Source organism: Muscardinus avellanarius (assembly GCF_963383645.1).
Source record: "Muscardinus avellanarius genome assembly, chromosome: 19".
Classification (NCBI taxonomy): domain Eukaryota; kingdom Metazoa; phylum Chordata; class Mammalia; order Rodentia; family Gliridae; genus Muscardinus; species Muscardinus avellanarius.
The window spans coordinates 29,664,492-29,688,801 of record NC_137805.1 but is presented as its reverse complement, the minus strand read 5'-3'; the positions used below and the strand labels follow the sequence as shown (position 1 = coordinate 29,688,801).

General features: G+C 49.5%; 1 protein-coding gene across 1 annotated transcript in view; it reads right to left on the bottom strand.

The window, feature by feature from the left end:
- ATP9A (ATPase phospholipid transporting 9A (putative)) overlaps positions 1-24,310 on the bottom strand; it is a gene marked incomplete at both ends in the record, with an annotated part of 110,876 nt that overhangs the window by 68,721 nt on the left and 17,845 nt on the right. The window contains 3 exons of the mRNA XM_080716671.1: positions 9,935-10,043; positions 11,980-12,093; positions 16,568-16,712. Of these exons, the coding sequence (XP_080572797.1) occupies positions 9,935-10,043; positions 11,980-12,093; positions 16,568-16,712 (368 nt within the window). The remainder of the gene's footprint in view (positions 1-9,934; positions 10,044-11,979; positions 12,094-16,567; positions 16,713-24,310) is intronic.

Below are 24,310 nucleotides of genomic sequence, written 5' to 3'. Positions count from 1 at the left end.
AGACTGCTTCCGGGTTCAACCTTGGGTACCAAAAAGAGAAAAAAGTACCCACACTAACAGAGTGGATTTTGAATTAAGATAAAAATGGGGTGGGGGATTCTTTATAGGAAGGTGAGATCCCGGGCTCCGCAGTGGCTCTGTAGCTGGGAGAGAGGCCCAAGAGGGCAGGTTTTCACCAGTGGAGCGGGGAGGGGTCGCTGCTGCAGGATCCCTGGCTCACCGCGGTCTGGCCATCTGTCCAGATGTTCCCCCAGCAGGAAGGAGATGGCGGGCACTGTTTATGGTGTTAGCACTTTCTCTCAAGGCTAATTATCCGCTGGCTACATTTGGCCCTGGGTCAGGAATGAGCCTGGGAAGGTGTTCCCGGAAGGAAGGCCCCTAGAATTCGCCCTGCGAAAAGATGAATCCAATATTTCTCGCTGCCCTGAACTCGACTTTAGGTGTGGGGATTATTTCTTGACCCAACCCCACCTTTTGTTTTTTGAGGTGCTGAGGTTCAACCAAATCTTTTGAATAGCGAAAGGAAGTTTTTGTGGATCAACTACTAGCTCCAGGTCTCTTTTTTCTCTCCTCCTCCCCCTCCCCCTCCTCCTCCTTCCTCCTTCCCCCTCCTTCCCTCCCTCCCTACCCCACCTCTAATTTTTATTTTGTGCTGGGGATTGAACCCAGAGGCATTCTGCCTCTGATCTAAAACCCCAGCCCTACCAGGCGTGGTGGCACACATCTGTAATCCCAGCGCTTGGGAGGCTGAGACAAGAGGATCGCACAGGTTCAAAGCCAGCCTCAGCTACTGAGTGAGACCCCGTTTCCAAATAAAGTATAAAAGAGGTCTGGGAGTATAGCCCGGAGGTAGAAAAGCTCCTGGGTTCCACCCCCAGTAACACACACACACACACACACAAATTAAATTAATAAAAAATATAAAACCACCCTAGCCCAGTGTGGTAGCACACACTTGTAATCCTGGGGCTTTGGAGACTGAGACAGGAAGATCACAGGTTTACTGCCAGCCTTAGCAATTTAGCGAGGCCCTCGGTAACTTAGAGCTTTTTTTCAAAATAAAAAGTAAAATAGGGCTGGGAGTGTAGCTCAGAGGTAGAATGCCCCTGGGTTCAACCCCCAGCACCAAAATACATACATACTACACACACACACACACACACACACACACACACACACACACACACACATCCTCAGCCCTTCTTATTGTTTTATTTTGAAACAGACTCTAAAGTTGCTGAGGCTGGCCTCAAACAATCCTCCTATCTCAGCCTCCCCAGCACCACACACACCCAGGTCAAGATCTCCTTTATTAGCTTTATATCCAGTACCAAATTCATCTGGGGAGATGGCTCTATGATTATAAAAGATTCATAAAGGAAGGTATAAGAACCATCCTTAAGCCTCCCCCTTGTTTAAAAGTGAATTCCACACAGGATAGGCGGCGCTTGCTCGCTGGAAGTCATCAGCCCTCCACGCACAGCAGCGCCCTGCGGGGAAGCTCCCTTCTATGCGGAAAGGGGCGCCCCTGCCGGGGAAACTGCACGCCCAAGCTGGGAGCCAGACCGCTATGTGGGAAGCCGGACCCCTGCGTGGCTTTCAGTGATTGGTCACCTTAGAAGAAGGTCGCTTTCAGTGATTGGTCAGCCTTACAACAAGGAGGCTGCTGGGCGTGGTGGCGCACACTTGTAATCCCCGCACTTGGGAGGCGGAGACAGGAGGATCACGCAGGTTCGAAGCCAGCCATGCTGGCTTGAGAGACCCTGTTTCCAAATAAAAATATAAAAAATAGGTCTGGGAGTGTAGCCCGGAGGGGTAGAAGGGCTTCCAGGAATCCAGAACCACCAAAAAAAAAAAAAAAAAAGAACAAGGAGGCTGGAGCGACTAATTCCTCTGATTTAGAAATGTGTTTCAAAACGGCAGAAATCCTGCAAGCCCTGTGTGTGCATGCGTTAGCTCTGAGCACTGCAGGGTCACTGAGCTCAGCTCCTGTGCACAGGAGTTGCCTGGATTTAAAGGCTAGATTTTTACCAGGCGTGGGGGTGCACACTTGTAATTCCAGCACTTGGGAGGCTGAGACAGGAATACTGCAGGTTCGCAGCCAGCCTCAGCAACGTAGATCCTATTTCAAAATAAAAAAGGAAATAAGCCGGGCGTGGTGGCGCACGCTTGTAATCCCCGCGCTTGGGAGCCTGAGACAGGAGGATCGCACAGGTTTGAAGCCAGCCTCAGCTACTTAGTGAGGCTCTCAGCAACTTAGTGAGACCCAAATAAAATATAAAATATAAAATAGGTCTGGGAGTATAGCCCGGACGTAGAAAAGCCCCTGGGTCCCACCCCTAGTACCACCAAAAAGAAAAAAGAAAAAAAAGAAATAGGGCTGGGGGTGTAGCTCAGAGGTAGAATATCCCCGGGTTCCATGCCCAGTGCCAAGAAGAAAGAAAGAGAGAGAGAGAGAGAGAGAGAGAGAGAGAGAGAGAGAAAGAGAAAGAAAGAAAGAAAGAAAAGACAGACAGACTAAAGCTTTTTTTTCCCCTGGTACTGAGTATTGAACCCAAGGGCATCCTTCCTCCAGCTATACCCCAATGCTTTCCATTTTATTTTATTGCAGGTCTGGGGACAGAACCCAGGGGCATTCTACCTCTGAGCTACACCCCCAGCCCTATTTTGTATTCTTTATTTTGAAACAGGGTCTCACTAAGTTGCAGAGGGCCTCACTAAGTAGCTGAGGCTGGCACCAAACCACAATCCTCAGGTCTCTGCCTCCCAAATGCTGGGATTACAAGCGTGCGCCACCACGCCCAGCTCCTAGCCCTAGTTTTTTATTCTTTATTTTGAAACAGGGTCTCACTGATTGCAAACGGCCTAAGTAGCTGAGTCTGTCCACAAACCACGATCCTCCTGTCTCAGCCTCTCAAGTACTGAAATAAAAGGTATGTATCACTACACTTGCCTCCATTTTTTTTTTTGGGGGGGGGCGGGTCTGGGGATGGAACCGAAGGGCATGCGGCCTCTGAGCTATACCTCCTGCCCTATTTCTTATTCTTTAGTTTGAAACAGGGTGTCACTAAGTTACAGAGGGCCTCACTAAGCAGCTGAGGCTGTCTGCGAACTGCGATCCTCCTGTCTCAGCCTCCCAAATGCTGGGATTATAAACGTGCGCCACCACGCCCGGCTTCAAATATTTCTTGGAAGAATGAATAAAAGGGCCTTTCTGGGTGGGTGGCTAATTTTTTTGTCAAAATACTTCAAACATTTCTTCCTAAGATATGATGTTTACATTAAAAATCTAATTATGTATTATTATTTATTTGCAGTACTGGAGATGGAGCCCAGAGGCATTCTACCTCCAAGCTATACTCCTGTCCCTATTTTTTATTCTTTATTTTGAAACAGGGTCTCACTAATTTGCAGAGGGCCTCACTAAGTAACTGAGGCTGGCTGTGAACCTGCGATCCTCCTGTCTCAGCCTCCCGAGTGCTGGATTACAGGTGTGTGCCACCATGCCTGGCTATTATGTGTTGTTTTAGACATGTCTTGAACAGAGTAAGATGATCCAAAATGTCGGAAGTAAAAAAAATCAGGTAAAAATCAGGTAAAATAAAATCAGGTTCTTGCAGCCGGGCGTGGTGGCACACGCTTATAATCTCAGCATTTGGGAGGCTGAGACAGGAGGATCATGGTTTGAGGACAGCCTCAGCTACTGAGTGAGGCTCTCAGCAACTTATTGAGACCCTGTTTCCAAATAAAGTATAAAATAGGTCTGGGAGTATAGCCCGGAGGTAGAAAGCCTCTGGGTTCCACCTCTAGTACCACAACAAAAAAAAAAGAAAAAGAAAAAGAAAAGAGAAAGAAAGAAGGAAGGAAAGAAAGAAAGAAAGAAAGAAAGAAAGAAAGAAAGAAAGAAAAGGAATTTTAAAAAATAGGGCTGGGGGTGTAGCTCGGAGGTAGAATGTCCCTGGGTTCCATCCCCAGTACCACAAAAAATAAAATATAAAATAAAATCAGGTTCCTTTTTATCTCCTCATAAGTTTGAGACATTTTTCATGTTAATTAAAATCTCTAAAACTCTGTCCATATCCCAACAAGAACCCGCGTCACTGGCAAAATGTACATCATGGATCTAATTTTTTTTTTTTTTTATGAGTCTGGGGATGGAACCCAGAGGCATTCGACCTCCAAGCTACACCCCCTGCCCAATTTTTTATTCTCTACTTTGAAACAGGGTCTCACTGAGTTGCAGAGGGCCTCACTTAGTAGCTGAGGCTGGCCGTGAACTGCGATCCTCCGGTTTCAGCCTCCCAAATGCTGGGATGACATGCGTGCGCCACCACGCCCGGCTCATGGATCTAATTTTGAGGCTGCATCAGATAACACCAGTAAAGAGACAGGTCACAGAGTGACTGGAGTGACACTGCTCTGTCCTCCACAAAGACACCATTGCCAGACCAGCCGCAGCGCAGGAGCGCCGCTGGGGAGGCCCCGGTGGAGGGCGGGGGCACCGGAACCAGGAGGGCGCCTGACGCTGGAGAAGAGCACCTAGAAAGGGCGTTTCAGGACAAAGAGTGACATTTGAGTAAGAACTGTAAATCAGATCAAAAGTGAGTTTCCTGGTTTTGAGAACTGTGCTATTATGTCTAAGAAATGTTCTATCAGGAATCAAACACTGAGGTATATTCGGGGAACAAAAGAAATTGTATCTGCAACTTAACTCTGGTGTGTGTAGGTGTGTGTGAGAGAGAGAGAGAGAGAGACAGACAGACAGACAGACAGACAGAAAAGAGAGAAGAGAGTATTTAAAAAGCAAAGGAGCCGGGCGTGGTGGCGCAGTCTTATAATCCCCGCGCTTGGGAGGCAGAGACAGGAGGATCGCGCAAGATCGAAGCCAGCCGCGCGCGCTGGCTTAGGAGACCCTGTTTCCAAATAAAAATATAAAATAGGTCTGGGAGTATAGCCCAGAGTTAGAAGGGCTTCCAGGAACCCCAATACTACCAAAAAGAAAAAAAAAAAAAAACCAAAACAAACAAAAAAAAAAACAAAGGAGCCGGGCGTGGCGGCGCACACTTGTGATCCCAGCATTCGAGAGGCTGAGACAGGAAGATCACGGTTCGCAGCCAGCCTCAGCTACTTAGTAAGGCCCTTTGCAACTCAGTGAGATCCTGTTTCAAAATAAAGAATAAAAAATAGGGCTGGGATGGGTGGCTACGAGGTAGAATGCCCCTGGGTTCCATCCAGTACCGCAAAAGAAAAAAGGAGCTGGGCATGGCGGCACAGGCCTGTAATCCCCATACTTAGGAGGCTGAGATGGGAAGACCGCTGGTTCAAGGACAGCCTCAGCAAGTAGTAAAACTCTCTTCCAGAGCCGGGCGCGGTGGCGCACACTTGTAATCCCAGCATTCGGGAGGCTGAGACCGGAGGATTGAGGTTCACAGACAGCCTCAGCTACTTAGTGAGGCCCTTTGCAGCTCAGTGAGACCCTGTTTCAAAATAAGACTAAAAAAATAGGGCTGGGGATATAGCTCGGAAGTAAAATGCCCCTGGGTTCCATCCCCAGTACCGCCAAAAAACCAACCAACAAACAAAAAAACAAAAACAAAACTATCTTCCACTCAGTGCGACAATGTTCCAAGAGAAAAATAAAACAGGGCTGGAGTGCTATAGCTCGGAGGTTCAATCCCCAGTACCATGCGCGCGCGCGCACACGCACAAAAGCTATATTAGTACAAATACTGCTCCTATTCAGCAGAAAATGCTGCAGAACGTAGGTCACAAAAGCTATATTAGTACAAATACCGCTCCTATTCAGCAGAAAATGCTGCAGAACGGAGGTCAACGTGACGGCATCTACTCATCAACGTACTCTGTGTCTGCAAACTCCGAGCGCTGCGTGAGCGCACACAGACGTGCCTGTTCCATGTTGCTTTTGAACTTCCAAAACGAGGACGTCGGTGGAAGGCTTCCCTCAAGGAAATATTAATTGAACGGTGGAATTGACCCAACTTTCTTCTCCCTCCTCTCGGGTGTGGGCTGCTAGCTCCGCACCCTGCACGCCCCGCATCAAAGAACTCAACCCCGGCTCTGCGCTGCCGGCTTCTCGGATGTTTTGCCGGGCTTTCAAGACACGTTGCAGAGTGGGGCCTGGGTTAATATTCAGGACTCTGCTCTGTGTCCCTCTACTGTTGAATCTGCATGACAATCGGGACCACAAAAGGCCACCAACAAAGGGAGACGCGTTTTTAATGCCAGAGCCATCTGCCAATTCTCCTGAGCCTCTTTGCAAGAACTTAGCACTTAGGGCACGAGGCACGGGCAGGCTGGGGGCTGAAAGATCACTGGGGTATGAAAAGGGTCAGCCAGGGAGCGAGCCGGCCGGGGATGAGACACGAGGCCCCTTTGCAGACCCTAGAGATGCCCTCCGCACCCTTCTGATGGGGCCTTTGTTGGGTGGCAAGCACCTTAGAGATTATAGGAGGAATACGTTTTTAAGAGATGATTTAATACACACGGCCACCAAAAGCCCCCTGCAGAGGGTCTGCTGACCGCACACCTGCAAAGCCCAGCCCCCTGCCCACCTAGCACAGGCTTTTTTCTCTAGGTATCAAAATGTCCTCAGTATAGGGCTTCTGCATGAAGCACGTCTTCATTTTCTTTCTTTCTTTCACCAGGGATGTTCTACCTCTGAGCTCCATCTCCAGCCCTATTTTATTTTTACTTTGAAACAGGTTTTCCCTAGGTTGATGAGAATCTCACTACTTGCTAAGTCTGTCCTCTAACCTGCGATCCTCTTGTTTCAGCCTCCTAAGAGCCGGGACTGTAAGCGTGTGCTACCACACCCGACTTGCATAAAGCACTTTTATGCCAACTCTAAATCTCCCCTTGCCCCAGAGACTTGCAAAGTTTTAAGACTGCTGACCAAAAAAAATTACATATATACACATATACATATGTATATTAGAGGCACTAAAATATTCCCATGTCCTAGGGAAGTATTATTAAAATTGCAACTGTTTGTTTTTGAGCCCAAAACATAGAGCCCAAACATGTGTGTGTGTGTGTTTGTGGGTCTGGGGATGAAACCCAGAAGCATTTAACCTCCAAGCTACACCCCCTGCCCTATTTTGTATTCTTTTTTATTTTTATTTTTTTGCGTGTCTGGGGATGGAACCCAGGGGCATTCGACCTCCGAGCTACACCCCCGGCTCTATTTTGTATTCTTTATTTTGAAACAGGGTCTCACTAAGTTGCAGAGGGCCTCACTAAGTAGCTGAGGCTGTCTGTGAACCACGATCCTCTGGTCTCAGCCTCCCGAATGCTGGGATCACAAGCGTGCGCCACCACACCCAGCTTAAACCTAAACATTTTTCCTGAAAAGAAATTCTACTCAAAGAGTTGAAATGAATAAACTGAAGCCAAAACACTCAACATCCCTGCAGCTCAGACCCCGGCTCTGGCACTCCAGCCTTTAGACATCCATCCGTCCGTCCATCTACCCATCCGTCTGTCAATCCACCCATCGATCCGTCCATCCACCCATCCATCTTTTCCAGAATTCTTAGTTTCCTGAAGGCACCCAGAAATGGTGCCTTCACACCTGTAATCCCAATATTTGGAAGGCTGAGACAGGAGGATCCCAGGTTTTAAGACAACCTCAGCAACCTAGCAAGACCCTCGGCTTTTGTTTACTTTTTGCTACTGCCGATCCATACCCCTAGCCTATTTTATTTTTTATTTTTAATATTTATTTATTAATTTATTAATTTATTAATTTATTTATTTATTTATTTATTTATTTATTTATTTTCTGTGGTACTGGGGGTGGAACCCAGGGGCTTTTCTACCTCCGGACTATACTCCCAGACCTATTTTCTATTTTATTTGGAAACAGGGTCTCACTAAGTTGCTGAGAGCCTCACTCAGTAGCTGAGGCTGGCTTCGAACCCGCGCGATCCTCCTGTCTCAGCCTGCCAAGCGCGGGGATGACAAGCGTGCGCCGCCACGCCCGGCATTTATTTTTATTTTTATTTTTTATTTTGAAACAGGTCTCACTAAGATGCTGAGGCTGGCCTCCAACCTGCCATCCACCTGTCTCAGCCTCCCAAGTACTGGGATTATAAGCGTGTGCCATCATGCTTGGCTACAAGACCCTGTTTCCAAATAAAAAATAAAAATAAAAAGGTGGAACTCAGCAGCAGAATGTTCCTAGGTTTCAATCCCCTGGACCCCCTAAAAAATTCCTGAAGGCAAAGTATAGCTTTCACCCCTCCCCCCAGGGTCTCCTGCAGCAATGCGGACCCCTAAGTAGGGTCAGGCTTTTTAGAATGAGCCTTCTCCGGGCAGGTTAGCCAACTTTAGGCAGTGTTCTCTCATTCCAAATGCAAACTCAAATCTACTGCAGCTGAAAACGTCAACATTGGCTAGGTAGTAGGGTGGCTTCTCCAGGGGTACATATTTTGGGGGTAGGTTTTTATTTATTTATTTATTTTATTTATTTATTTATTTTTGGTGGTACTGGGATTCCTGGAAACCCTTCTACCTCCGGGCTACACTCCCAGACCTATTTTATACTTTTTTATGTGGAAACAGGGTCTCTTAAAGCAGCGCGGCTGGCTTCGAACCTGCGCTATCCTCCTGTCTCCGCCCAAGCGTGCACCGCCACGCCCGGCTGGGCTGGGTGTGTTAAAGTTCCACCATTAAAGCTAGGCATGGTGGCGCACACTTGTAAGCCCAATATTTGGGAGGCTGAGCCAGGAGGATTGAAGGTCCACAACCAGCCTCAGCAACTTCTGGAGGCTCTGTTTTAAACTAAAAAAATAAAATAGAGTTGGAGGTGTAACTCAGAGGCCGAGTGCCCTGGGTTCAATCTCCAGCGCAGCACCCACGATTAACGTTTCACCATGTAAAGTGGGGAACCTGCCTGCCGGGGGGCGGCGGCGGAAGGTTTCTGATCACTTCTCTCTGGATCAGACCATGTGCTCACAACACTTCAATATCCAGGATGTATAAGATGCCTACAAAGACATCATCACAGGGCCTGGGAGATGATGCGCGCCTATAATTCCAGTTCTTGGAGGCTGAGGCAGAAGGATCACAGGTTCGAGGCCAACCTCAGCAACTTAGCAAGACAATGCTTCAAAATAAAAAAATAAAACAGGGCCAAGGTGTGGCTCAGAGGTTAAACGCTCCTGGGTTCAATCTCCGGTACCAAAAACAAAAATTAAAAATAAAGCCGGGCGTGGTGGCGCACGCTTGTATTCCCTGCGCTTGGGAGGTGGAGACAGGAGGATCGCGCTGGTTCAAAGCCAGCCATGCTGGCTTAGGAGACTCTGTCTCTAAATAAAAATATTTTAAAAATATAGGTCTGGGAGTGTAGCCTGGAGGTAGAAGGGCTTCCAGGAACCCCAATACCACCAAAAAATAAAAAATAAATAAAATAAAATAAAAAGGCTGGGGTATAGAAGGCTCCTGGGTTCAAGCCTCAGTGCCAACATGCACACACACACACACACACACACACACACACACACACACACACATCACAGGTGCAATATTTGTACGAATGTGTTACTTTTGTAAACACTGATGCTGTTTGGACGTAAAGCGATCGCTGTTGAGAAAGGATCTTTGAAATCTATTCAGTCTCCCGCTGGCATCAGGGGACGCCCTCCTTCCTGCCCGCAGCAGGGGCAAGAGCTGGTCAGGTGGGCACAGAGCTCAATGCCCGGGTGAGGCTGACGTCCACGCCAGACACTGGACAGGACGGACTCCAAGGGGCCCTGGGCGCCCTGAGCCAGGGTGCAGCCCGAGTCCCGCCAGCCCCAGCAGGCGGAGGCGCCTGGTGCTGAGTGCCGAGTGACCGCCCAGGCGGGACTGTGCTCTGTGCTGTCAGCACCCCGTGACTGGTGGCAACCCGGTGGCCCCTGAGCGGGAGGCTGACCTCGTGCTGTGAGCCGGCTGTACACCTGGGAGTTCACTTCCTTGTCCCGCACGTAGCATCGGGTCTCCTCCACCGCCTCTCGGATGACGGTGACGGCCAGCACGAAGCCCTGAAGAGAGAGGGGACGGGTGAGCCCTGCTGGGGCTGGAAGTCCTCTTCCTGGTGCAGGGACAGAGGTGAGAGGCTCTTGGGATGGAGGGGGGTAGCGGGGAAGGGCCTGTGAACTACTTAACATGCACTCAGCCCTGCCGGCCCCTAGTGGGCATCTCCCTTAAGAACGCAGTCTCCCTCTGGAGAAGCACCAAGGAGGTTAAAAACTCTGGCTGGCTAGCCGGGCGTGGTGGCGCACGCTTGTAATCCTCGCGCTTGGGAGGCGGAGACAGGAGGATCACGCAGGTTCGAAGCCAGCCGCGCTGGTTTAAGAGACCCTGTTTCCAAAAAATAAAAAAGTATAAAAGAGGTCTGGGAGGGTAGCCTGGAGGTAGAAGGGCTTCCAGGACCCCAGTACCACCAAAAAAAAAAAAAAAAAAAAAAAAAAAAACCTCTGGCTGGGCGTGGTGGCGCACGCTTGTAATCCCAGCATTCGGGAGGCTGAGACAGGAGCCTCAGCTACTTAGGGAGGCCCTCTGCAACTCAGTGAGACCCTGTTTCAAAATAAGAAAAAATAGGGCTGGGGTGTAGCTCAGAGGTAGGCTGCCCCTGGGTTCCATCCCCAGTACCACACACACACAAAAAAAAAGAAGAAGAAGAAGGAGAAGGAGGAGGAGGAGAAGGAGAAGGAGAAGGAGAAGGAGAAGGAGAAGGAGAAGAAGAAGAAGAAGAAATTAAGCAAGTGGGTGGCACACTTTTATAATCCCAGTACTCGGGAGGCTGAGTAGGATGATTGCAGCTTCACAACCAGCCTCAGCTACTTAGTGAGGCCCCGTGCAATTTAGCGAGACCCTGTTTCAAAATAAAGAATAAAAACTAGGGCAGGGGATGTGGCTCAGAGGTCAAATGCCCCTGGCTTCCATCCCCAGACCTCCCCCCAAAAAATAAGCTAAGAAATTATATTTTACAATGTCTTTCTTTGCAGAAAAAAGCACCCCTTCCTCCTTCCACGCATCAGTCACTGCGGGCTTCATCCTGTTCCTAAGTGCCCGAGCAGGCACCTGCCTCAGGGCCTCTACGCTGCTGCCCCCAGAATACTCTCCCCCATCCCATCACTGCCTGGGGAGGGGGCTTTCATGGCCATTTCAGCTTTTGGCTACAGCTGCCCTGCACCTGCATCCATCCAGAAAATACCAAATGTGCCCGAAGCAGCCATCTGCCCCGGGCCTTCTTCCTCTCCTCTTCCCATCACTTTTCACGACCTGAAACACGCCATTTATTTGCTTGTGGTCCTTCTCCAGGCCTCAGCGCTGGTTTTTCTTTTACTGCATCCATTGCTGAGAGCCTGCGCCCAGCACACTGCCCGGCACACAGGAGGTGCTGGATAGCCACCTGCCAGCGGGAAGGACCGGCGGGGCTGACCGGGTGGGGGAGACTTTACATTTACCAAAGCGTGGGTTAGACTTCATACACACCAAAGCGTCGCTTCTGCTACTCTCCCAAGGCCTCACCTAACTCTCTACCTCCAAAGAGCACGTGCTAAGTATCTACTGTAATAATAAACGACAGCCTCCAGCCAGGCGCGGTGGCGCACGCTTGTCATCCCCACGCTCGGGAGGCTGAGACGGGAGGATCGCGCAGGTTCGAAGCCAGCCTCAGCTACTTAGTGAGGCTCTCGGCAACTCAGTGAGACCCTGTTTCCAAATAAAGTATAAAATAGGTCTGGGAGTATAGCCCGGAGGTAGAAAGCCCCTGGGTTCCACCCCCAGTACCACCAAAAAAAAAAAAAAAGACAGCCTCAGCTGGCTGGCACGGGGCTGGCAGAGTTTGATCTCAGCATGTCTGACCTGCAGCAACGCTGGAGTCGCCCACAGGGCCATGCCCAGCCCGACGCTCAGGGAGGCCACAAGGGACCCGCTGTTTACAAACCTCCTGACGCACAGCGACCTACTCACCAGAGGAACCCAATAGGTGTAGAGCGCTCCGAGTCGCATTTCAGGAACAAACTGGGAGCAGGCGAGGAGCAGGAAGTACAGGTTGAAGAAGTACTTGAACTGGTTGAACAGCACCTGGGGGACAAAGGAGGCGGCTCCAGGGTCTGCGGGAGCAGGCTGGGGAGGTTTTAGGTGGGAAACGAATCGCACTTAAAAACATTCCTAGCCAGCCTGGGGGGCACGCTTGTCATCCCAGCATTCGGGAGGCTGAGATGGGATGATCCAGGTTTGCAGACAGCCTCAGCTACTTAGTGAGGCCCTCTGCAACTCATTGAGACCCTGGTTCAAAATAAAGGATAAAAAATAGGGGTGTAGCTTGGGGGTGGAATGCCTCTGAGTTCTATCCCCCAGTACCTAAAAAAAAAAAAAAAAAAAATAGGGCTGAGGGTGTAGCTTGGAGGTAGAATATTCCTGTATTCCATCCCCAGTACCACACACACACACAGCAAAAAATAAATCCTATGCAAGGGTGTGACTTACATGCTACTCCGCACATAAAATTTAAACAGTCCCATAGATTACTTACAAAGACATACATGATTAGTAAAAGATGCTGATTTGCAAGCTGAGTATGGTGGCACACCTTGTAACCCCAGTACCTGGGAGGCTGACACAGGAGGATCACAGGCTCGAGGACAGCCTCAGCAAGTAGTGAGACTTTCATCAACCTAGTGACACCCTATTTCAAAATTAAAAATAAAATAGGGCGAGCAGTGTAGCTCAAAGGTACAATGCCCATGGGTTCAATTCCTAGTACCACACACAAATTTTTTTTTTTCTTTTGCAAAAGTAAATAGTGATAGGCCGGGCGTGGTGGCACACTTGCAATCCCAAACATTTGGGAGGCTGAAACAAGAGGATCGTGGTTCGTGGACAGCCTCAGCTACGACTTAGTGAGGCCCTTTGCAACTCAGTGAGACCCTGTTTTAAAATAAAGAATAAAAAAAAAAAAATAGGACTGGAGGTAGAATGCCCCTGGGTTCCATCCCCAGTACCAAAAAAAAAAGTAAATAGTAATATGCATGGCCGGGCGTGGTGGCACACACTAATCCCAGTATTTAGAAGGCTGAGACAGGAGGTTCGCAGACTTAGTGAGGCCTCTTGCAACTCAGTGAGACCCTGTTTCCAAATAAAGAATAAAAAAAATAGGGCTGGGCTATAGCTCGGAGGGAGAACACCCCTGGGTTCCATCCCTAGTACCAAAAATAAATAAGCGAATAATGATAGATACGCATGGAAACTGGAAACACCCGATTCAGCATAGTAGTTCCTCGGGAAGTATCCAACTGAGAGGGGCACACACGAACACCAACTATGTCTGCCAGGTTTTATTTCTTGGACGATCTATCTTGAGCCAGGTGAGGTGGCTCACACTTGTAATCCCAGGACTTAAGGGGCTGAGACAGGAGGATCGCAGGTTCACAGACAGCAACTTAGCGAGGCTCTCAGCAACTTTGGGAGACCATACTTTCCAAATAAAAAGTAAAATAGGGCTGGGGATATACCTTGGAGAGGTAGAATGCCCCTAGGTTCAGTCCCCAGCACCCTACCACTCATAGACAATAAAAAAAACTATATATATTTAAGTGCAGGCAGGCAACTGGAACTATTGTTTAGGAAGCTGTTTTAGTAGGAACTGCTCATGTAAGCTTGAATCAGAAAGGAAGATAAACCAGGCGCACCTGTAATCCTGGTACTTGGGAGGCTGAGGCAGGAGGATCGGCAGGTTTGAGGCTGACCTCAGCTATCTATTTATTTATTTATTTATTTATTTATTTATTTATTTATTTATTTTTGTGGTACTGGGGGTGGAACCCAGAGGCTTTCTACCTCCGGGCTATACCCTCAGCCCTATTTTATAATTTATTTGGAAACAGGGCCTCACTAAGTAGCTGAGGCTGGCTTGAACCTGCGCGATCCTCCTGTCTCAGCCTCCCAAGTGCGGGGATTACAAGTGTGCGCCACCACGCCCGGCCTTAGCCTCAGCAAGTTAGCAAGACCCTGTTTGAGAGTTAAGTGTGCAGGTTGGTGCACACTTGTAATCCTAGTACTTGGAGGGCTGAGAGAGGAGGATCGCAGGTTCAAGAACAGTCTCAGCAAGTAGTGAGACACTGTTTCCAAATTAAAAAAAAAAAAAAAAAAAAAGCCGGGCGTGGTGGCGCACACTTGTCATCCCAGCATTTGGGAGGCTGAGACAGGAGGATCGTAGTTCACGAACAGCCTCAGCTACTTAGTGAGGACTTTTGAAACTCAGTGTGACCCTGTCTCAAAATAAATGATAATAATAATAATAAATAGGGCTGGGGGTGTAGCTTGGAGGTAGAATGCCCCTGGGTTCCATCCCCAGTACTGCAAAAATAAAATAAAATAAAAAGAAATAAAATAGGGCCAGGAGTTTACCCTGGAAACAGAATGCCCTTGTGTTCAACGCCCAGTGACACACACACAAATAAATAAATTTAAAAAAATAAAAATAAATTAAAAAGGGCTATGCGAGGTAAAATGCCCCTCAATCCTCAGTGCCAAAAAACAAAAACAAAAAAGCCGTACTAGATACAAAGAGATCCATGATTTGGAGGAGTGCTGGGGAAAGGTTTGCTGAGTGCACATTCACGAATCTGTGGAAGCTGATGCAGTAACTTATCTCCAGAAACAGTTATTAGCAAAAATGCAAAGAGAACTTGCCTTTAAGCCGGGCGTGGCGGCGCACGCTTGTGATCCCCGCGCTTGGGAGGCTGAGACAGGAGAATCGCACAGGTTCGAAGCCAGCCTCAGCTACTTAGTGAGGCTCTCAACAACTTAGTGAGACCCTGTTTCCAAATAAAATATAAAATAGGCTTGAGAGTGTAGCCCGGAGGTAGAAGGGCTTCCAGAAACCCCAGTACCACCAAAAGCAAAAAAAAAAAGAACTTTCCTTTGCCTTCGGAGTGGCAGATTAAACTTTTTTTTTTTTTTTTTTTGGTAATGGGGGTTGAACACAATGCCATTCTACCTCTAAGCTACACCCCCAACCCTTTTCATTTTTCCTTTAAAACAGAGCCTTCGCCAGGCATGGCGGAGCATGCTTTTAATTCCAGTACTTGGGAGGCTGAGACTGGAGGACTGGAGGATTGCACAGGTTCGAAGCCAGCCTCAGCTGCTTAGTGAGACCCTGCTTCCAAATAAAATATAAAATAGGTCTGGGAGTGTAGCCTAGAGGTAGAAAGCCTCTGGGTTCCATCCCTATTACTACAAAAAAAATAGATGATAGATAGATAGATAGATAGAACAGAGCCTAAGTTGCTGAGGCTGTCCTTGAACTGTGATCCTTCTATCTCAGCCTCTAAGTACTGGAATTGATTACAGGTGTGTACCTCTTCTGGCTAGGGGATTAAAAATTAACACACCTCCCCCCTCCCCCCTCCCCCCCTCCCCCCCCCTCTCTCTCTCTCCAGTACTAGGGATGAAACCCAGGGGCATTCAACTTCTGAGCTACACCTTCAGCCCTATTTTTTATTCTTTATTTTTGAAACAGGTCTCACTGAGTTGCAGAGGGCCTCACTAAGTATCTGAGGCTGTCCGCAAACCGCGATCCTCTGATCTCAGCCTCCCGGATGCTGAGATGACAAGCGTGCGCCACCACCCCTGGCTAACATTTCTCTTAATTTTTCTCTATATTTTTATTTTCCAATTTTCCTATATCAAGTATGTGTTTCATAAAGACAAGGGGGAAACATTTATACGCCGCTGATATTACTTTTCTAACATTTCAGTTATAATGCTAGGTCGGTCCCCCAAATACGTTTTTCATTCTTGGGCCCAATCCACCAAATAAGTGTGGAGTTGTTCTAAGTGTCGGTGGTGTGCCACAAGCCCGGGCTAGAGGTGCTCAGGCTAGAGAAGGAAAATGGAGTAACAGTGGCTAATGTGACATCTACAGAAGACACAGGCGTGCACAAACCTACCACAGGGACTCAAGTCTGGTAAGACCAGCACTACCACATAAATTTGTGGTGGGAAAAGAAAGTGTCCGGAGCCTGGTGTGGCAGTGCACATCTGTAATCCCGGTACGTGGGAGGCCGGTACGTGGGAGGCGGAGACAGGAGGCTTACAGGTTCAAAGCTAGATTCAGCAATTTAGCAAGGCCCTCAGCAACTTGATGAGAACCCATTTCAAAATAAAAAATGATGCCGGGCGTGGTGGCGCATGCTTGTAATTCCAGCATTCGGGAGGCTGAGACCTGGAGGGAGGCTGAGACCTGGAGGATCGCGGTTAGCGGACAGCCTCAGCCACTTAGTGAGGCCCTCTGCAACTCAGTGAGACCCGGTTTCAAAATAAAGAATTAAAAAATAGGGCCGGGGGTGTAGCTCGGAGGTCAAATGCCTCTGGGTTCCATCCCCAGACCCGCAAAAACAAATAAATAAATAAATAAATGATAATAATAAATGAAATAGGGCTGCGGGTATGGGTCAGAGGTAAAATGTCCCTGGGTTTAATCTCCAGCCAGCACCAAAAACAAGAAAAGAAAAGGAAAGGAAAGAAAAGGTCTTGAACCCTTGGCTGCACATACCCCAGGAAGAAAGGTGAAGAAATTGTACTTCTGATTGTTGATAACATTTCGAGGATATCTCTGATCCCTCTTCTCTGGGTGTCCCAACCAGACAGTCCGAGGCCTGGGCTCTCCGCCACCACAGCATCGCAGCCACTCACAACACCTGCGGGGAAGACAAGCCCAGACCATCAAGACCACGCCCACAGCCAAGGCCACACCCATAATAAGGACACATCCACGTGGCGGGGCCACGCCCACAGCCAAGGCCACACCCACAATAAGGCCGCATCCACGTGGCGGGGCCACGCCCACAGCAAGGCAGGCCGGCAGACACCCGCACAAAGCCACGCCCACAGCCAAGGCCACACCCATCCTCGAAGCCACGCCCACACCTAACCACTTTATTCAGAGGAAAGTGTTTCTCAGTGGCCAGGCCAAACAACCAGAAGTCCCAGACAAACAAATAAATGACTAGACTCAGATTACTTTAAAAAGTAGGATTCATTTTTGTGTGTGTGTGTGGTACTGGGGGTGGAACCCAGAGGCTTTCTACCTCCGGGCTACACTCCCAGACCTTTTTTATATTTTATTTGGAAACAGGGTCTCACTAAGTTGCTGAGAGCCTCACTAAGTAGCTGAGGCTGGCTTCGAACCTGTGCGATCCCCCTGTCTCAGCCTCCCAAGCGCAGGGATTACAAGCGAGCGCCACCACGCCCGGCTAAAGTAGGATTCATTTAAAAGATTTAAATTAAGGCAGTAAATATGTTAGCCACGCGTGGTGGCGCCTTTCTGTAATCCCAGTGCTTGGGAGGCTGAGACCAGAGGATCAGAGGTTCAAGGCCAGCTTCAGCCGGGCGTGGTGGCGCACGCTTGTAATCCCCGCGCTTGGGAGGCAGAGACAGGAGGATCGTGCAGGTTCGAAGCCAGCCGTGCTGGCGTAAGAGACCCTGTTTCAAAAATATAAAATAGGTCTGGGAGTGTAGCCCGGAGGGAGGGCTTCCAGGAACCCCAGTACCACCAAAAAAAAAAAAAAGGCCAGCTTCAGCAATTTAGTGAAGACCCTCAACAACTCATCAAAACCCTGTTTCAAGACAAAAAATTAAAAAATAGAACTGTGGTATAACTTGGACGGAGGACCCTGGGTTAAACCCTACTACCTACCTACCTACCCCTCTCTCTCTCTCTCTCTCTCTCTCCCTCTCTCTCTCTCTCTCTCTCTCTCTCTCTCTCTCTCACACACACACACACACACACACACACACACAGAGTAAATATATCAATAAGCACTGTTAGTACTTTTTACATTTTACAAATGAGAAAAAACACAAAACCAAACACCCAAGTGTTTGGAGACAGGAGAAGCCTGTGTGGGTCTATTTCAGTCTTTCCATGGCCCCAGGCTGAGTCCTGCTGGTTACATAAAGGGGAGGGACTCTCCTTCCTCTCCACCCCTACCTCTCCTTTCTAGGAGAACCTGGAGGAGGGCCCCGGACACCACAGGCCCCAGCAGGGCCCAGCCCCGCTGTCCTGGGAACGCAGTCCATCAACCACCCACCGGCACCCAGCTCCCGGGAGCCAGAGCGCCTGGGAATCGGGGTCATGGCAGCATCGAGCCACTCTGACAGTGCAGCTTAGCTTTCCCGAGCGCTAATAAACCAGGTGTGTGTGTGGGAGGGGGGGTTACGAGCCCCATAACACTGTAGAAAAAATGTCCCACGCCAAGTTGCTCTCCTCCCTGCCCCGAAACACACAGGCTGGGAGGATGCAGGTGCCAGCCCGCCAGTCCCTGGGATACAGACTGAGCCGACAGAAACCTGCACAGACTTACATAATTGCTTGTCCACCGTGGCCCCTCCTCCTGCCCTGTCCCTCAGGCCAGCTCCTGGTGGGGTGCCGGGGTTCAGAGCAGAGCCAGCAGCGCTGTGCATCCGAACCCCGATGCTGGGCCAGGCGGCAGGCTGCCTACTCAGACGCTCAAAATTTCCACGATGTAACACAATGCGCTGTCTTAAAAATAGCCTCCTGGTTCCAGTAAACCCCTGATGGGCTGCTGCGTGCTCAGTAAAGACAGGTACCGCTTCAAAGAGCTCGCTCCTGCCAACTTTCTAAGTTGTGCAGAGGCCAGGCACACACAGAAGCCGGAAGGAGTCCAAGGCCTCGCGCCCCTCCTCCAGGGGCGAGTCACCCACCCAGGCCACCAGGGCAGGTGACAGTTCTCAGTGCTATAGGAATGGAGTTGAAATAGTTCCTGGACTGGGACTAAATTCTTTTGAGATAGCCGGGCCTGGTGGCGCATGCTTGTAATCCCAGCATTCAGGAGGCCGAGACAGGAGGATCGTGGTTCACAGACAGCCTCAGCTACTTAGTGAGGCCCTTTGCAACTCAGTGAGACCCTGTTTCAAAATAAAAGAATAAAAAATGGGGCTGGGGGTGTAGCTCGGAGGTAGAAGGCCCCTGGGCTCCATCCCCAGTATCGCTAAATAAATAAATAAAAATAAAACAGGACTAGGGGTGTAGCTCAGAGGTAAAATGCCCCTGTGTTCAATCCCCAGTACCACCCCCCAAAAAAAACAAATAAAACTACTTTTTGTTTATTTGTTTTTTTATTCCAAGTAATCAAATTCTTCCACATCTGTCCAAGCAGAGGAGGTGGCAGTCAGGCTCCCATGGATGATGGGATTCGGATGCTGGGTTTGTACCTGGGGCTCCCTCCCGGCAGCTCCTGCCCAGCCACTTGCCGAGTGGGGGGAGCTCCAGAGTAGCAGCTTCCTAGAGCTGGGATGAGGGACCATGGATGTAGCTGTTGTCTCCTAACCCCAAACTGAAACGTCTGTCACCTCTAGGACCAGGAAACGTCCGTCCTGCACGGTAGCCAGTGGAGAGATGGGTACCATCCTGAGGTAGCGAACTGACAGCTCCCCAACACCGCACCCTGTCGCTAGGCAGAGCTCATAGTTGGACAGACCCGGGAGGAAACCCCAGCCTGCTCCACACAGGCATGCGTGCCTTTGATCCCGTGTGACAAAGAGTAAGTCCTGCCGTGCTGAATTAGTTTCAGAATGAGGTATTTTATACACGCACGGTACAGGATAGTACCTAGCACATAACAGGCATTTCATTAGTTACAGAAACCCAACATGGTGGTGCACATCTGTGATCCCACTACTTGGGAGGCTGAGACAGGAGGATCACAGGTTTGAGGGCAGCCTCAGCAATGTTGTAAGACTCTCAGCAACCTAGTGAGCCCTTGTTTCAAAAACCCCAACACACACACACACACACACACACACACACACACACACACACACACATACAAGGGCTAGGGGTGAAGCTCAGAGGTACAGTGCCCCTGGGTTCAATCCCCAATACTAAAAAAAAAAAAAAAAAAATAGTATTATAAGATCTTATAAGTAAGTTATAGATCTTATTTCTTGGAATTTATTCTTCCAGCTCAAAAAAGAAACCATGAAACCACCTTCTCAGCTGTTGATCGTCATGGTCATTCAATTAGGTTAAGATGTAAGGCTAGAAATAAGTTAGTCTGCACAAAGTGGCCTTTTGTGAGATTTGACTCTAAAATAAAGCTCCCGACAGCAGACAGTGGGATTGCCAGACAAGCAAGGGTCTCTGGCAATCTGGCTGAAATGCAAAGAGAAAGCAAATATCCTAGGAACAATGTTTCTGCAGAGAGGTAACTAATGTAACCAGGACTTGGCCTCTGAAGCCAAGATGAAGTCCTCTCCCCTCCCTCAGTATTTGCTTTGCAGGGGCTGGGGTCCGGCTCAGCAGGTGAGAAGCCCTGGGCTCCATCCCCAGCACCACCAAATAAAGCAAAACACAGTGACCCAACTTTGGGGAAAGCAAGAGAATCCGCAAAAGCAATGGTATCAGAAGGAACACTCGGCAGACCCAGAAAGAATGAAATGAAACATAAAAAGCTACGTGGAATCCTCTAAAACACACAATGTACTTAAACATATCGAAGTCAACCACTAAACCAAGCAAGGGAAGGAGGGATGGGGAGGGAAAGGGGTGGGAATTGGGTAGGGGTTAAATCGGTGATGTGTACATGTATGTCCACACAAGGTTCTTACCCCAATATGATGTATGAATATAATACACCAATAAAAATTTAAAAAAAGAAAATCATAAAAAATAAAATAAATGAAGATAATTGAGATAGTAAAAACAAAACAAAACCAAAAATAAACTATGTGGATGCCAGGCATGGTGGTGCACGCTTGTAACCCCAGCATCTGGGAGGCTGAGACAGGAGGATCGCGGTTCGCGGCCAGCCTCAGCTACTTAGTGAGGCTCTCTGCAACTCAGTGAGACCCGGTTTCAAAATAAAGAATAAAAAATAGGGCTGGGGGTTTTGCTCAGAGGTAGAATGCCCCTGATTTCCATCTCCAATACCGCAAAAAGGAAAAAGAAAAAAAAAAGTGATAGGTGCAGAGATGCTCAGTGGGAGGAAGGATGGCACTGGCTGGAGACAGGCTTGGCTGTCCAAACTGCAGGGATGGGAAGTAGGTCTGGTACCGAGTGGGTAGAGGCCAGGGAAGCCACCGAGCATCCTATACCAGAACAGCCCCACCGCAGAGGAAGAGGGGCCCAAATGCCACGGTCCTGAGGCCACGACCCTGCTCTGGACATATGGCCAGAGCCCCGGGATGCCAGAGAGTTCACACTGGCCATCCAACCCACAGCCACTAGCCACATGAGCCAGGGATGTGAGATTATGTTTTAAATCAACAATTTAAGTAATTTGAATAGCCACTAGTGGCTACCACACTGGAAAGGCAGTCTAGGATATGGAACCCACAGGACAGGAGGTCTAGGGGATGGAACCCATTGGACAGGAGGTCTAGAGGATGGAACCCACTGGACAGGAGGTCTAGGGGATAGAACCCATTGGACAGGAGGTCTAGGGGATAGAACCCACTGGACAGGAGGTCTAGGGGATAGAACCCACTGGACAGGAGGTCTAGGGGACAGAACCCATTGAATAGGAGGTCTAGGGGATAGAACCCATTGGACAGGAGGTCTAGGGGATAGAACCCACTGGACAGGAGGTCTAGGGGATGGAACCCACAGGACAGGAGGTCTAGGGGATAGAACCCACTGTACAGGAGGTCTAGGGGATGGAACCCACAGGACAGGAGGTCTAGGGGATGGAACCCACTGGACAGGAGGTCTAGGGGATAGAACCCACTGGACAGGAGGTCTAGGGGATGGAACCCACAGGACAGGAGGTCTAGGGGATAGAACCCACTGGACAGGAGGTCTAGGGGATGGAACCCACAGGACAGGAGGTCTAGGGGATGGAACCCATTGGACAGGAGGTCTAGGGGATAGAACCCATTGGACAGGAGGTCTAGGGGATAGAACCCATTGGACAGGAGGTCTAGGATATGGAATCCACAGGACAGGAGGTCTAGGGGACAGAACCCATTGAACAGGAGGTCTAGGGGATAGAACCCATTGGACAGGAGGTCTAGGGGATAGAACCCACTGGACAGGAGGTCTAGGGGATGGAACCCACAGGACAGGAGGTCTAGGGGATAGAACCCATTGGACAGGAGGTCTAGGGGATGGAACCCACTGGACAGGAGGTCTAGGGGATAGAACCCATTGGACAGGAGGTCTAGGGGATAGAACCCATTGGACAGGAGGTCTAGGATATGGAACCCACAGGACAGGAGGTCTAGGGAACAGAACCCATTGAACAGGAGGTCTAGGGGATGGAACCCATTGGTCAAGAGGTCTAGGGGATGGAACCCATTGGACAGGAGGTCTAGGGGATAGAACCCATTGGACAGAAGGTCTAGGGGATAGAACCCACTGGACAGGAGGTCTAGGGGATGGAACCCACAGGACAGGAGGTCTAGGGGATGGAACCCACTGGACAGGAGGTCTAGGGGATGGAACCCACTGGACAGGAGGTCTAGGGGATAGAACCCACAGGACAGGAGGTCTAGGGGATGGAACCCATTGGTCAGGAGGTCTAGGGGATAGAACCCACAGGACAGGAGGTCTAGGGGATAGAACCCATTGGACAGGAGGTCTAGGGGATAGAACCCACAGGACAGGAGGTCTAGGGGATAGAACCCATTGGACAGGAGGTCTAGGGGATAGAACCCATTGGACAGGAGGTCTAGGGGATGGAACCCACTGGACAGGAGGTCTAGGGGATGAAACCCACTGGACAGGAGGTCTAGGGGATAGAACCCACAGGACAGGAGGTCTAGGGGATGGAACCCACAGGACAGGAGGTCTAGGGGATGGAACCCATTGGTCAGGAGGTCTAGGGGATGGAACCCACTGGACAGGAGGTCTAGGGGATGGAACCCATTGGTCAGGAGGTCTAGGGGATGGAACCCATTGGTCAGGAGGTCTAGGGGATGGAACCCACTGGACAGGAGGTCTAGGGGATGGAACCCACTGGACAGGAGGTCTAGGGGATGGAACCCATTGGACAGGAGGTCTAGGGGATAGAACCCATTGGTCAGGAGGTCTAGGGGATGGAACCCATTGGTCAGGAGGTCTAGGGGATAGAACTCACAGGACAGGAGGTCTAGGGGATGGAACCCATTGGTCAGGAGGTCTAGGGGATGGAACCCACTGGACAGGAGGTCTAGGGGATGGAACCCATTGGACAGGAGGTCTAGGGGATAGAACCCATTGGTCAGGAGGTCTAGGGGATGGAACCCATTGGTCAGGAGGTCTAGGGGATAGAACTCACAGGACAGGAGGTCTAGGGGATGGAACCCATTGGACAGGAGGTCTAGGGGATAGAACCCACAGGACAGGAGGTCTAGGGGATGGAACCCACAGGACAGGAGGTCTAGGGGATGGAACCCACAGGACAGGAGGTCTAGGGGATGGAACCCACTGGACAGGAGGTCTAGGGGATGGAACCCACCGCTCAGTGTGGGCACACAGAGCAAGGAAGGCACCCGGGAGCCAAAGGTAGAGGACACAGGAGGCCTTGTGATCTTTGTTCCAAGTACATCTAGGTATCTAGAGTTTATATTTACATAATATGTATTTATTGGTACTGGAGGTTGAACCGGAGGCTTTTTTTTTTTTTTTTTTTTTTTGCGGGTCTGGGGATGGAACCCAGTGGCATTCGACCTCCAAGCTACAACCCCTGCCCTATTTTTAATTATTTATTTTGAAACCAGGTCTCACTGAGTTGCAGAGGGCCTCACTAAATAGCTGAGGCTGTCCGCAAACTGTGATCCCCCGGTCTCAGCCTCCCAAATGCTGGGATTACAAGCATGCGCCACCATGCCCGACTGGCTTTTTTTTTTTTTTTTTTTTTTTTTTTTTGGTGGCACTGGGGTTCCTGGAAACCCTTCTATCTCCAGGCTACACTCCCAGACCTATTTTTTATATTTTTATTTGGAAACAGGATCTCTGAAGCCAGCGAGGCTGGCTTCGAACCTGCAGGATCCTCCTGTCTCTGCCTCCCAAACGCGGGGATTACAAGCGTGCGCCACCATGCCTGGCGAACCCGAGGCATTCTACCTCTGAGCTCCACCTGCAGCCTTATTTTATTTTTTACTTTGAAAACGGGTGTCTTCCTCGGCTGCCTACAGAGGTGGCAGCCATCTCCCGCTCGGCACAATGGCTGCCTCTGGTGAAACCTAAGATTGTAAAAAAAAAAAAGGACCAAGAAGTCCATTCGACACCGGTCAGACTGATATGTCAAAATTCAGCGGAAATGGCGGAAACCCAGAGGTGTTGACACCTGGGTGC